This window comes from Ochotona curzoniae, unplaced genomic scaffold (genome assembly GCF_017591425.1).
Source record: "Ochotona curzoniae isolate NIBS_2020 unplaced genomic scaffold, NIBS_Ocur_1.0 contig_4501, whole genome shotgun sequence".
Lineage (NCBI taxonomy): Eukaryota > Metazoa > Chordata > Mammalia > Lagomorpha > Ochotonidae > Ochotona > Ochotona curzoniae.
In genome coordinates this window covers 3,749,873-3,763,601 of record NW_024466307.1, presented here as the reverse complement: position 1 = coordinate 3,763,601, position 13,729 = coordinate 3,749,873, and the positions used below count along the sequence as shown (strand labels likewise).

Genomic DNA, 13,729 nt, shown 5'->3' with positions numbered 1-13,729 from the left:
CTGTGTTTCATACCATTAGGTCCAGATGAGCAAATATTGCATCTCCTAAAGGGCCTGTGTACAAACCACCTGGCGATGTGTTGCAAAATGCTAAGACCACAGAGGAAGCCGCCTGCTGACACGGGCTGTCATGCTTCATGTTTGCCATGGAAGGAAGGGCATGACTCAGCAGAGAAGGTGCTGGAGAGGTGACACGGGGCTTAGGCGGTGGCCAGAGTCTTTATTAGAATTCCAAATGCATCCCAGAAAGAAAGACAAGGCTGTGTAAGCTGAAAGCCGGCTCAGATGCCCGCTGCCCATCTGCAGAACAAATACTGAGCTGGTGGTGTTGACTGCACGCTGACCCATGAGCAGAAGGCAACACGCATGCCTTGCTCCGACAAGGAGACAGCCTCAAGAACCGCAGCAGCTCAAGCAGCAGGCTTCTTCAAGGCGGAGGCTGGCCTGACATCACGGCTACTTCTTAATGTCTAAGAGCTCAATTTGTCGTTATCCAGAATAACACAACCAACATTGGGCCTCTCTGTCCCCCTCCTTCTCTCTCTCTGTAGACACAGAGAGACTTACATCTGTCTACAGAACCACTGACATTATCATCCCAGTCCAAGGGCAGGAAAAGACCAGAGTCTCAGCTCCAGCAGTTGGACAGAGAGAGAAAAGCTGGAGAGAAGAAGAGGACGCAGCCAGGAGAGAACGAGAAACCCTTTCCTCCACCATTTGATCCTGCTCAGATCCTGAACTAACTGAACAATGGCCCACTCGCTCAGGCAGAGCTCATCTGCCTGACCCAGCTCTGTAATCCTAACCCCAACGCCTTCCGGAAACACCGTTGCAGACTCATACAGAAACAAGGCTTAATCGAGGGGCTAGGGCGGCTAGATGTCTTCATCCCATTGCACACACACAGAACAGTATAATTTCCATCTAAATCTAATTAGCTATAATCTATTGTTATCTTAATGATTATTTGAATTTTTAAAGACATTCAATAGCTTACCAAGCATGGCATTATTCATACAAAACTCTGTTATCCATGACGAAAAGAAAGCCTGAACTTGCAGCTTGTATAACGTAAACTGATCACCCCTCCAGCAAGCAGCAACTTCACAGACTGCAGGAGCGATTTCACGAGATGGCACTATTTTCCAGAAGATAAGACTTACAACATCTGCGATGGCCCATGCCTCTCTCAAATTTCTCAAGTTCCTAGAAGTCACTGAGAATCACAAAAATCCTTGCTGACTAAAATAGCACAGAGAACACAGACTCGCCCTTATTTGATGATTTGTGGTATATTTATCCCATGCTGTGACACTGTGCCTGTTCTGGGGTCACAACCCCTATGTCTTCAAATACTAAAAGAGAAGATTTTGATGGGCTCCAAAACTGTGGTCCAGGCCCAGGGCAAGGCAGTAGTGAGATCATCAGCCCTGCAAGTATTCTCAGAAAGCCGAAAATCTCCTCAGAAGGTGACCCACTGGTACCTGGCATATTGAAATCATTGCGTAGCCTGAGCACAATAAAAAACAGCATTGGTGGGGGTGGTGCAGTGGCATAACCGGTTAATACTGACATCTCACACAGGCACAGGTTCATATCTCATTCGCTCCACTTCCCATCCAGCTCTCTGTATAAGGCCTGGGAAAGCAGGAGAGTATGCCAAAGTGCCTGGGCCCCTGCACCCATATGGGAGACCCAAAAGAAGCTCCTGGCTCCTGGCTTCGAATCAACTTACCTCGAGCACTTGCCGCCATCTGGGGAGTAACCAGCACATGGAAGGTCTCTCTGTATCTTCTCTCTGTAAATCTGCCTTTCAAATAAAAGCAAATAAATATCTTTTAAAAAATGAGCTTGGCGAGCTGAACAAAATGTTTTTTTTAAAGAATTAAAAAGAGAAGAATTAGAATAGAAAATAAGAGATGTACAAGATTGTCAGAACATACATTTGTTCAATTGAAGCACTAGCAGGAACAGTGGATAATAGCATTGAGGAGGAATATGCCCTGTCCCACAGCCTTCATCTCCACTGCCTCTGAAATCATTGCTGCATCCCGTAGTCAACATTTTTGCCTGAAATCTTACTGCTGATCACAAAACACCTTGGGAAGTGTTGAAGAGTCATGTCTGCGTAGTACTTATGTATCTATTGATTGCATGAGAATCTGTGCTTTGTCTCATTGTCCTAGAAACAGTGCAGGGCGATGTATGCAGGCCTGCCACTTCAGGGCTGGCACATGCAAGGTTACTGCAAAGCTCATTTCCCCTTTCCCCTTCTTTTCCATAATCTTCCCTTTGTTCATACCCAATAAATAATATGAATCTTTCAGAGATTTCTGGCAAAGGAGATCTTCCCAAATCAGAGATAAGTGATTCATTAACCAAAATACTTCAATAAAGCATTTCATCTAAAAGTTAAATACCATTGTCAGGTAATCAAGACTAATCTAATTATGTAGAGCATCAACTTTCAAGCTAAAACTCAAGGTTGGCTAAGGAAAAATTCACTAGTTCACATGCTACACATTATTTAGTCTGATTTCACTTTCTTTCCTCACTTCCTTGCTATCTTTGTGTTCTTCAGGCCTTATTTCTACAAATGTAACAAAAACACATTTAAAGTGCACACAGCTTCTTGGCTCCAGAATGAGGTCTGTATGGGGAACTGGCATTGCTTTGACGGATCCATCAGCAGCAGAAACATCTTTCTCCAAGTTCTTTTGTCTGTTTCATTTTCATCACACAAAGGATTGAAAGAATTTCCTATGCTGTAATAAAAATCACGCATGTTCAGCCTTTTAACTAATGGATAAGATTATTTTGTTCTAAATGAAAATAGAAATGCCAGCGGATAAATTCAGGTCTAATTATCCACTTCTCAGTTGGTAGAAAGGCAACACCGGGATACTTAAGTTGAAACGCTCTGCCTAGAAATCAATGTAATAGAAGCCTCATTCTCCATAGAAAATAGTTTTTATTGTTTGAGTCATATTTTAAATCTCCAAGTATAGATCCGTTGAATGCAGTGACATCAATTCAATGTTAGCACGTACATACATTCCTGGGGGTGTGGGAGGCATGCCATCTTACAACAAAAACTTTGTACTGACTCTAGAGATCTGAAATTCTTCACATGGTTATGTTCCCTTTGATGACATTCAGATTTGAAGCACTGTGTGCAGGTTAGTGAAAAGCAGCAGGAATTCTGCAAAGCCTCATGGAGCGTCGGGTCACATCTTGGACGTTTGAGTCTCCCAGCAACAGCTACTCTAAAATCTGTCCTGGTTGGAGCATTTTTTCATAAACCACCCAGATCTTAAGTAACAGAGACAAACCCTAGGAAAAGAGCCAGGGATGCAGGGTGCGCCCTTCTAGCTTATACCCACGGGCCTTGCCTGTTAAGCCCGGCATCCTGGGGGAGTATCTACTGACTTAGGTTTTAGGGACCTGGGATGCGAATGGAGGAAAGGCAAGCGAGCTGGATGGATGGTCTTCACAGCAAGCACCCTGTTGCTAAGAGGCACACACAAAACACATGCACATTCAGGTAGTGTAGGCGGAGCAGTGTCGCACCCAACAGGAACAAAACTCACATGGACAAGATTCACCTTTTGGCCTTAAGCCAAAAAAAAAAAAAAAAACCAACAAAACAAAACAACCAGGCAAACATGGATAACAGCCATGGCTTCTAGCTACTGAACAATAGCCTTCACTGGACACTGATCCCCAAAAAGGGAGAAACAAACGAGGCAGCATCATGAGATACTATGCCTTGAACCCAGGGCAGCAGCTTAGAGGCTAAAGTCCTCACCTCGAATGTGCCAATTTTCTTCTAACGTGCACTTTGGAGGCAGTGAGTGATGGCTGCTCTGTGAGGGTGGAAGGGACCCACCTGTTGAGCTCCCCCATCCTGGCTTCTTCCTGACCTGGCCCAGGATGCTGTGGGCACCTGAGGAGTCCTGCACCCGATGGAGGCTCTCTGCTCTTGTTGCTCCCTGGAGGCTTCTGTAGCTAGCTAATGCAGAAGCCTCCTAGGCAGGGCCACCTGTCCTGGGAAGAGCACAGGGCTCCCCAGGGGCACCAGAGCACACACCAGGAGGCTGCGCCCTGAGCTTTCCCTCCCACCTGGCCCCAGCCTTCGGTCTGTAGGTTTGATTTTGGAGCGACTCTCATGGACTCCAGCAGACATCAGACTCCCCAGGGGCAGAGCGAAATCTGTCGACCATCCCACCACCTACATCTATCTCCAAGTCAGACGGCAGGGTCTGCGTGTTCACATCTCTTACAGGCTCCTGAGGACGCCAACGCTGCTGTCTTGGGCAACAAACTTTGAGAACAAGGAGCACTCAACAGCCCTTTCTCCCCACCCCCGACACTTTTGCACCCCAACCCCCCTGCATAAAACAGCCCCTCATTACCTTGAGAAGTCGGGGGGCTTCAGGGGCTGCTGAAGCGCAGAGCAGGCAAGACCGTATGCAAGAAGGACGCCTCTGGCCCTGACGCTGGAACAAAGCTTTTATCAGGTCAGGGGCTTGTAAACACACAAAACCAGGGAAGCCTGTTGATCTCAGCTGAGACGCATTTGAAACTAAGGCCTGTTCTTTCAAGAACAGGTGTGATTTGTTAAGAAACGCAGCCGCCTTGCACAGAAAAGCGACTCTACGGACTTCTTTATGTGGAAAGATGTCCTCACTATTTAAAGTTAGGAAAACAAAGACAGGAGTAGATTTGTGGCTGCATCAAGCCATACTCTGGTTTTAAGTAATTATTTACCCTCGGAAACATGAACTGGGAAGAACAGCCCTCAGCCTCCTGTGGGGATAGTGTCCTATTAAAATTCTACCATTTGTATAACTACCCTCCAAACTCTAAAGTTTTCTCAGGATTCAGCCATCTGTATCACCAAGTTACCATGATAGCTCAGACCAGCGAATGTTTCACTTTTATAGCTCTCTTCTCAGAAGAAAAAAACTTGCAAATGTTGAGGACAAATTTGGGTGTAAACAAAATTCTTTCAAAAGTGCGTGGAGAAAGCCATTGTTGATGGGTTTCAAATTGTTTCGCACCAAATAAGCTTATCCTTTGGCTTCATGTTCCACAAATAGCCGACTGTCAGGTACACAAATGTCTAACTTTTGAATCCCATTCTATAGGGGATGAAATGAGAAAAAATGGTGAAAATGATTTAAAAATATTAAAAATTTCTGACTGGTGAAATTAATTTTTATTAAGGATTTTTAATATGATGATAGTAAGTTACCAAACCACTACAATGCTTAGATTTTACTAAATACCCTGAAAATAATGATGTTACATGTTTATTTAGAATGTTTATTTTTAAAATGGACAGAAATACCTTTATCTGGTTTTATGATGAAAACCATCTTGTTGAGAAGCTGAAATGTGAGAGGACTTAGTTTTTTTTTTTTTAAAGATTTATTTTTTTTTTTTTTATTGGAAAGGCGGATATACAGAGAGGAGAGACAGAGAGGAAGAGCTTCTGTCCGATGATTCACTCCCCAAGTGAGCCGCAACGGGTCGATACTATGCCGATCCGAAGCCAGGAGCCTCTTCCGGGTCTCCCACGCGGGTGCAGGTTCCCAAAGCTTTGGGCCGTCCTCGACTGCTTTCCCAGGCCACAGGCAGGGAGCTGGAAGGGAAGCGGGGCTGCCGGGATTAGAACCGGCGCCCATATGGGATCCTGGGCGTGCAAGGCGAGGACCTGTAACCACTTGCGCCACCGCGCCGGGCCCAGAGGACTTAGTTTTTAAAATTGACTTTAGATCATCTACATCTCAGAGAGTTCTTCCCTAGGCACTTCTACTTGTTGGCGGAGATCATTGAATGAACTCAAACAGAACTCTGAATTAAATCCCAATTAAAACCCAGACTCCATTTATTCTGCAAACACCCCCGACAAAACCCCATTCTTGTTCTGTTCTGGCATTTGCTCTCACTCATCCAGCTGGGATCCAGACAGACAGAAATGAGTAATAATGGGAAAAGATTATACGAGGACTGACTCATTCAAGGACCTGTATAAACTTTCCTCTTAGATGTGTCTTAGAAAAGAATCATTTGGGCAAATTCTAGCTTGTTTGGCAAACATGAATCGCAGTGTAGTAGAACAAAAGATGCAGAAATAATCAGTGTAGCTTTCTGTTCTCAAAAGCGATTTCACTGCATGGCCGACATTAGGAAGCACACAGAGCCACACAGTGAAGATTGAAATCATCACGAAGTCCTTTCAGCATCTCTCTATCTGCAGCCCATTTCTCTCAGGTTGTTCTCCTAGGAAACACATGTAAAACTCTGAATGTGTTTGCAACGCTTGCCGATTTTTTTTCCCTGTACATTTTTAAGCTTTCTAAGTGTGCAATCTATCACATATGATTGGGGAAAAAGAGCTCCTTGGTGAGAGCGATTCCTGCTCCCTGCTGAGCACCTCATCATGTTGGTGCTGTAGCCCTCCCCAGTCGGCCCCTGCCGCCCCTGCCGCCCCTGCCGCCCTGCACCTGCCCTGGGAGACCACCTCTCTTAAACAGTCCCTGGCAAGCACACAGCCTGTTCCTCTGTGATGCCAGAGAATGGACCACCTCTTGCCGACACTCAGAAGTGCCATTCCCCTTCAACGTCCTATTTTGTTCCAGATTCTGCCTTTGTGCCCAGATGAGTAAAATGATGATAAATCTAGGAAAGGGTGTAGACGCACAAGCGAGGGAAGCCCGTATTCCCCGCGACTTCTTTAAAGTTTTGTGTGAAAGAGTCAGAAGACAAGCTCAGAAAGGAGAAGCAGGTTCCCCCACACCTGCTCATGACCAAGTCCTAGCAGATGCTTTTCCTGTTCCGAGAAACCTCAAAATCCTTCTCACCTCACCTGTGTCCTTTCTGCCTTCTCTACAAATGCAGACCTCATAATGTCTCTGGTCCCCAGATTCTACTCAGCGAAGACCTGGAACAGAGCAGGCTCTCAGATAGCTCCCCCGGGATGCCTCCAGCGGAGCAACTTTCTATGGGTAAAGACATGCCAGCGCAGCACCTGGCACACAGCAAGACCTCGACACACATGAGAAGTGTCACTAGCTGAACGGACGGCAACTTGTCTTTTATATCTTGTGAGAATCTCTTCCATCTGATCACCCAGCCAGTGAATTACTCTCCTGTTTTTCTTTCAGATATCACGCAGGTGCTGGAGATGATCTACAGTGACCTCACTGTGGACAGAAGACTTGGCTGCTGCCTTCTCTTGGCGCCTCGCTGTACACAGCAACAGCACCTCTTCCATGTGCCTGCTGTGAGATCAAGCACGCCCAACTCCCGATTTGGTGGAGACCAAGCATTCTGCCACAGTGATGCTCTCGTCTCCTACTCCACATTTCTTTGGTTGTTGACATGAACGCATTGTGTAGATGAAAACATGACCAGAGCCATTATCTGGAGTTTTGTGGGCACACACATGTCCCTTATCTGTGAACTACAACATTTCAGCCAAGCCAGGAGCTTGTCCACCACACCTGAGGTGCAGTGTGCAATGTGGGTGCACACGGGCATTGAGGGCAGCAAATAACCAGACAAGCCAGAGGAGTACAAGAAGGTTTTTAGGTTTCTTTGGTGAAACAAAAGCAGATATAAAAAGTTACAAAGATTTTAGATTTCCATTCACAAAAAAAGGCATTCACATTTTACACTATACATGTTATAATATAAATACAGGAAAGTGTTATATGCATTGTGACGAGCGAGGGGAAGAGCAAACCCTGACAGGTCAGCACAGTGACATACTGAGCTGCAGAACACCTGCGGGCGGGCCCGCTTCATGGAGCCTGCAGGGGGAAGCTCGCTTCCTGACCCTGTGACGGTCTGGGCGGAAGTCGTCACTCTGCACCCCGGGGGCTGCTGGGCCAACCTCTGCCTGCTCCTTTCCCATTCGCATCTCATCTGTTGCCTGTTCTCCAAGTCGCTGTGACTGAAATCAAACAGTCCCCAGGGCCTTCTCGGCATCACAGGCTTTTCTTCCAACATGACATCACGGGGATAAGGATTCCGAGTCACCTTCAGGAGTCACTTTATTCAAACCAAAGGGAGAAAACAGAGTGCAAGGGAACGGGAGAACCGTGAACACGCACGCTCCACCTCGCGGGGAGGAATGCCTGCTCTGCTCCTACAGACACGCGGGGGCTCACGCCGCCACGCCTCTCCACTCTGTTCACAGTCAACACTGGGTCCATCACATTGTCTAATCAGGGATGAATACCTACATGATATGGTTCCAAATGGTGCGAGGAGACTAGAAAAGCTATCACTGAAACATACCTAGCATACTACGCCCATTTCCGGTTTGGGGAAAAGAACATCCAATAAATTAAATCAGTATGGCTTACTTCATTTATTTAGATATGTTTCACAGCTGCAGCATTCATACATGAACATTCAAAACTTTATAAAAGATTAAAATGGTTATATATACAAAATTTATTTTTTGCATGTGTGGCGTTGTTTTAGCAATCCCTCCCCACCATCCCACCCTCCAGAGCCCTAAGTCTGTATCCATTTGAAATGCCATGATCCTTATGAGTTAGTGTTATGAAAGCCATGAAAAAGTAGACCTGGTTGAGTTAATCATTAGCACTTTGAGCCCTATAGATTGCTCCTGGTCACGGAAAAGTCCTCCATTCAGGCCTTTCTTGGAAGTGAAGAAGCAATGCAGCAAAGAAGCGTCCCGCACTGGAGTCCCCACTCCGTCAGGAGCCCACTGGCCGGCCTCGGGCACCCCGTGGGGGCCCCCCGGCACCCGTGGCTGAGCCAGGCACTGTGAGCCACGGGACTTGGTGCTTGCTGGTTGTCCAGAGAAAGCTATCCTCAGTGTGGCCGACAGCCCGAGGACAAAGAAACCATTTCCAGCCTAAACAAACTACACAAAAGCAGCCAAACCAATGATTCAAGACCTCCACGGTCCCATAATCATCATTAAATATGCCTGAACTCAGTGTAACTTTTCATTTTATATACAGGATTAAAATCAGCATTAAATCATCTTATTTACATGGCCATTGGTGCTGGGATTGAGCGTTTTAAATAGTACAGTAGGCTGGTGTACAACATGAACCGGTCTGCACCAGAGGCAACGAGAAAACTGAAGGAGAACTAGCCAGGCTGGAAGTGGTTACTCTGTGCCCTCCATTGCTTTCCTGTCGCTCGCTTTGCTTTGGAATGCCAACACTTCCGCTAGAAAAGTTCTGGGAGCACGGCAATCCCACAAAGACTGGATGGTAGTCCACAAATCCAAACCCTCTGGTCATGTTTCTCGAGGTGATAGGAAAGGCACAGGAAGTTAGGACTTTGGCTGAAATGATGAAAACACAGGCTTGCCACTTGGGGGATCAGCGCCTGGACTCCTGCCACCTCCGGCTCCAACGGTGTTCATGTTTTGACGTATTGACTGAATTGTCCTTGGCTGATGAGGAATTTTTTAAGTATTTCTTAGAATAAGTCCTTTGGTATGCGGATGCTACATGGAAGGAAAGAAAGAAAGAAAGAAAACACAACAACATTACTTGCTCCATACCCTGACCGACCGATAGCACAGCCGTAAATGCGGGTGTCTAGTAGTTGTTAGAGCACGGTTGTCCATTCTTTCTAAAGTACCACTTACGGTTCATGCAGGTAATTTTAGGCATAGCCCATCTTCCATTCCCTAGGCACCGGATGGTTGGGAGGTGCCGCTGAATGAAGCCGTCTTTGCAGTGGTACCGAATCAGGGAGTTGACTTCGTAACGAGGCTTCATCTTTCCGAAGGTCCTGGCGTTCTCCACGACGGGGGGCTGGCCGCAAGCAACTGAGGAAAACACACTGCGTTATTTCCTAACACTCTAAAGGCTTCAACCAGCTCGAGTCTCTCCCTGTTTTTGTCTGTTTGTAGTAATAAACCATGCACTATCATAAAAGACAATGACCTGTGTTGAGGCTCTGGGTCTAGTTTGAAACTAGGGCTGTGTCATCTTGAACTGTGTTTCATATTGAAGATTCATAGAGCTAAGTGGCTGATGGTTCATATATCCATGTGGCAGGGTGATTTATGGAAAAACTCCAAATTAAAAGACATCAAGTTCACATTGACAAGTCAGCCCACAGTTTATTACCCACCTTCACTTGGAATAATAATGGATGTGCAAGAATTACTGATCTTATCACCTCCCTGAAATAAACTTGCAAACTATGATGACCTCAGAGTTTCAAAACAGGGAGATAGATTTCTGAACATGAATAATGCATCTTCTGCTTCCACGGACACTTTCTGTCTCATCTGTGGAGGCACCGGGAAAGGGTACGGGCTGTTCCTGCCTCCGTGGTGTGTAGAGGACTAGCGTTCATAAATGCAAATGTCAACGCTTGAGAAGCCATCAAGGTGAAGGCTGAAACACTCAACCATCACTTTAGATCTATCACGAAAAACTCTAAACGTGACAAAGTTAGCAATAAGTAGAAATGAAAATGTAACTTGATTTACACACAGTTTTCCCTACACAGTGTTTCCCACCCACTGCTTACTTCAAAGAATTCTGACACCACAAGCTGGGGCCACTTCCTTCAGAAGCTAATGTGGCTTTCCAGGGGGACAGTGACGCCAGAAAGCACAGTGCTGAGATGTGCGCATGTCCAATTTCTAATACTAAAAACTTAACAACTACTGGACTTACACACATGCTCAGAATGTCATGTACAACTTGCTCTTCTGCAACAGCAGTTCCGAGTCTAACTTAGGCAGGGAGGGCATTACATTTAGTTCTGTGTGACCCCCGATCTGCACACCCCTATGCTGCTTCTTCTGCAATGTGAAAATCCCACAGTAGGGTCCAAATACTAAAATGTATCAGATACAAACAGACCAAGTTTTGGGGCTTCTGCTGAAACTACTCATATATTTAGATGCATGAAAATCTAAATGCTTGCGGTCTTGGCACAGAGAGGAAATAGACCAGACACAGATCGGCACATGTATGTTTGCTTGCTATTTGATGGAAGCATCACAGCTGAGCGGTGGGGGTTGGGAGGAGCCAGTCTTATCATCTGGTCAGGTGGGGATTGAAATGGAAGAAGGATATTTGGCTGTCTATTCAAATAATGCATAGAAAAGCAGTTTTGAATGGCTTAACCATGTGAACACAAAACAAAAACTACAGAACATTTAGAAAAAAACTAGGCTGTTCATGATTTCTAGGTAGGTAAAAGTTATCTTAGGATAACAAAAGGTTTAAACTGTAAAGGAAAATTGAGCAAAATTAAGAATTTGGTTCATCAAAAAATATAAGAGTGAAAGACTGAAGTCACAGCGTAGACCTGGAGATGGTATTTGCAATATAGACAGCTTTCAAGGAGTTAATAACCAGAACTATTTTTTAAAAGCCTCCATAAAATATTTTTAAAATAATCAACCTACTTATTTTCAAAAATAAACCAAAGATATGACCAGAAAATTTACCAAAAAAGAGCTATAAATTATCTACAATGTATATGAAAATATATTCAAAGTACCTAAGAAAGTGGAAATTAAATCACAAGCAATAACATTTCATACCCACCAAACTGGCCAAAATTTCAAAGTCCAATAATACCAGGAAGATGTGGAGCAACAGTCCCTTGCACACTCTGCTGGTGGGAGTGCAAATTGGAACAGCACTTTGGAAAAGAATGCGGCATGGCTACTCAACCTGATGGCACGTGTACCCCAGGACTCCGCCATTTCACTCCTGGAAACACAGCCTACAAGGACTCAGCAAAATGCAAGAATGTTCACAGACATACCATTTAAAGTAGCAAAAACACAGACTGTAACCCCGTAACCTGAACGTCCCCTCATAGGACACCAGGTTAACAGGATGTTAGGCAGTCCTCCAGGACAACATACACAGCAGTAACAACACGAGCACGCAGCCACACTCAAGGCAGTCCTGCAGATGCAGTGCTGAGCGACAGACGAAGGCCAGGCACAGAGCACACACACCAGGACTACACGCCTACAGAGCTCTGCAAAACTCACCTGTGTCTCAAGGGATGCAGGCTGTGCGGTCATATTAATGGGAGACACATGGGAATCAAGTCTCTGATGGGAGTTGGCTAATAATGAATGGAATGGAGGTGGGGTGAGGTAGGACATGGGATACTCAAAGGATGCATTGGGCTCGCTCTTCCTTCCTTCCTTTCTTTCTTTAAAGATTTATTTTATTTTTATTGCAAAGTCAGATACACAGAGAGGAGGAGATACAGAGAGGAAGATCTTGCATCTTTTGATTCACTCCCCAAGTGGCTGCAATGACTAGTGCTGCGCCAATTCGAAGCCAGGGGCCTGGTGGCCTCTTTTGGGTCTCCAACATGGGTGCAGGGTCCCAAGGCTTTGGGCTGTCCTCAACTGCTTTCCCAGGCCACAGCAGGGAGCTGGATGGGAAGTGGGGTAGCCAGGATGTGAACCGGTGCCCCTGTGGGATTCTGGCCTGTACAAGGTAAGGACTAGGTTACCATGTGGGGCCTTTTCTTTTCTTTCTTTCTTTCTTTCTTTCTTTCTTTCTTTCTTTCTTTCTTTCTTTCTTTCTTTCTTTCTTTCTTTCTTTCTTTCTTTCTTTCTTTCTTTCTTTCTTTCTTTCTTTCTTTCTTTCTTTCTTTCTTTCTTTCTTTCTTTCTTTCTTTCTTTCTTTCTTTCTTTCTTTCCTTCCTTCCTTCCTTCCTTCCTTCCTTCCTTCCTTCCTTCCTTCCTTCCTTCCTTCCTTCCTTCCTTCCTTCCTTCCTTCCTTCCTTCCTTTTTAATACCTTCCCTCCTTTACAAGTATATCATTAAAAGGAGAGCCACTTTAGATCTATTGATTTAAAGGTGTTTCAAGCATTTCAAAGGAGAAAAAAAAGAGTATCTTTTACCAAAGCTTGAACACATTTATAAAATTCCCTAGAGTAATGATTAGCAACGTATTGATTGCACAGAAATATAAGGGAGTAGAGAGATACAAGAAAAAATTGTTTTTTTCCTTCTTTAATGAGGCAGGGCTTAGTCAAACACTCCCCACTGGGAACTGCAGGCTGTCATGGTGTTCTTGGTTCCTGGGCAGTAATTGTCACAGGTGGCCCATCTTCCCCATCTCCCCCAGTGCCATGACCAGGGACCTTGGCAACATCTTTTGGTTGGAGAGGGTTTAGAAATGTCCTGGCCTTCAGGACCCAGTGGGCAGGACACAAGGCAGATGGTCACAGTAAGAAACTGTCTGACCCAAGCTGTCAGGCGTCATGCTGTGAGTAAATCTCACTGCAAGAATATCACAAAAAGAGTGACTGCAGGGCCCTAAGGTCAAGGACAGCAAACAGGGCATGCCGACAAAACCAACAGGAAACAGGAGACTTCTCACACTGGGAACAACCAAAGCAGCAAATATTTGATTTGCTCCATCACAGAAGTGCTGAAGGCAAGTGCAGAGTCGGCCAAGCATGTGTGGAAGGGCCGTGAGGCCAAGTTCTGCCGGAAGAGCCCACCGTGGCACAGCCCAAGAGGATGCTGGGAGGAGCCCAGCGTGGCACAGCCGGTGCTTGGAGACCAAGCTTTGCGTCTCTTTACTGTCCGTCTCCTTTTTGTCTGAACAGAGTTGCTCACTTACTGGTGTTTGAATCTTTCTCAAATACTTATAGGATGTGTGGTTTTCATTTTCTTCAACTGGAGATAAATCAATCAAAGGGGTTTCATATTTTGAACAAG

At 45.4% G+C, this 13,729-nt stretch overlaps 1 protein-coding gene across 3 annotated transcripts in view; it reads right to left on the bottom strand.

The window, feature by feature from the left end:
• Positions 1 to 7,582: 7,582 nt before the first annotated feature.
• VCAN (versican) overlaps positions 7,583 to 13,729 on the bottom strand; it is an 88,268-nt gene continuing 82,121 nt past the window's right edge. For all 3 annotated transcript variants that reach the window (XM_040986000.1, XM_040986003.1, XM_040985999.1), the window contains 2 exons: positions 9,650 to 9,832; positions 7,583 to 9,505 (listed from right to left, as the gene is read on the bottom strand). In XM_040986000.1, coding sequence (XP_040841934.1) covers positions 9,378 to 9,505; positions 9,650 to 9,832 — 311 coding nt within the window. In that variant the 3' untranslated portion in view covers positions 7,583 to 9,377. The remainder of the gene's footprint in view (positions 9,506 to 9,649; positions 9,833 to 13,729) is intronic.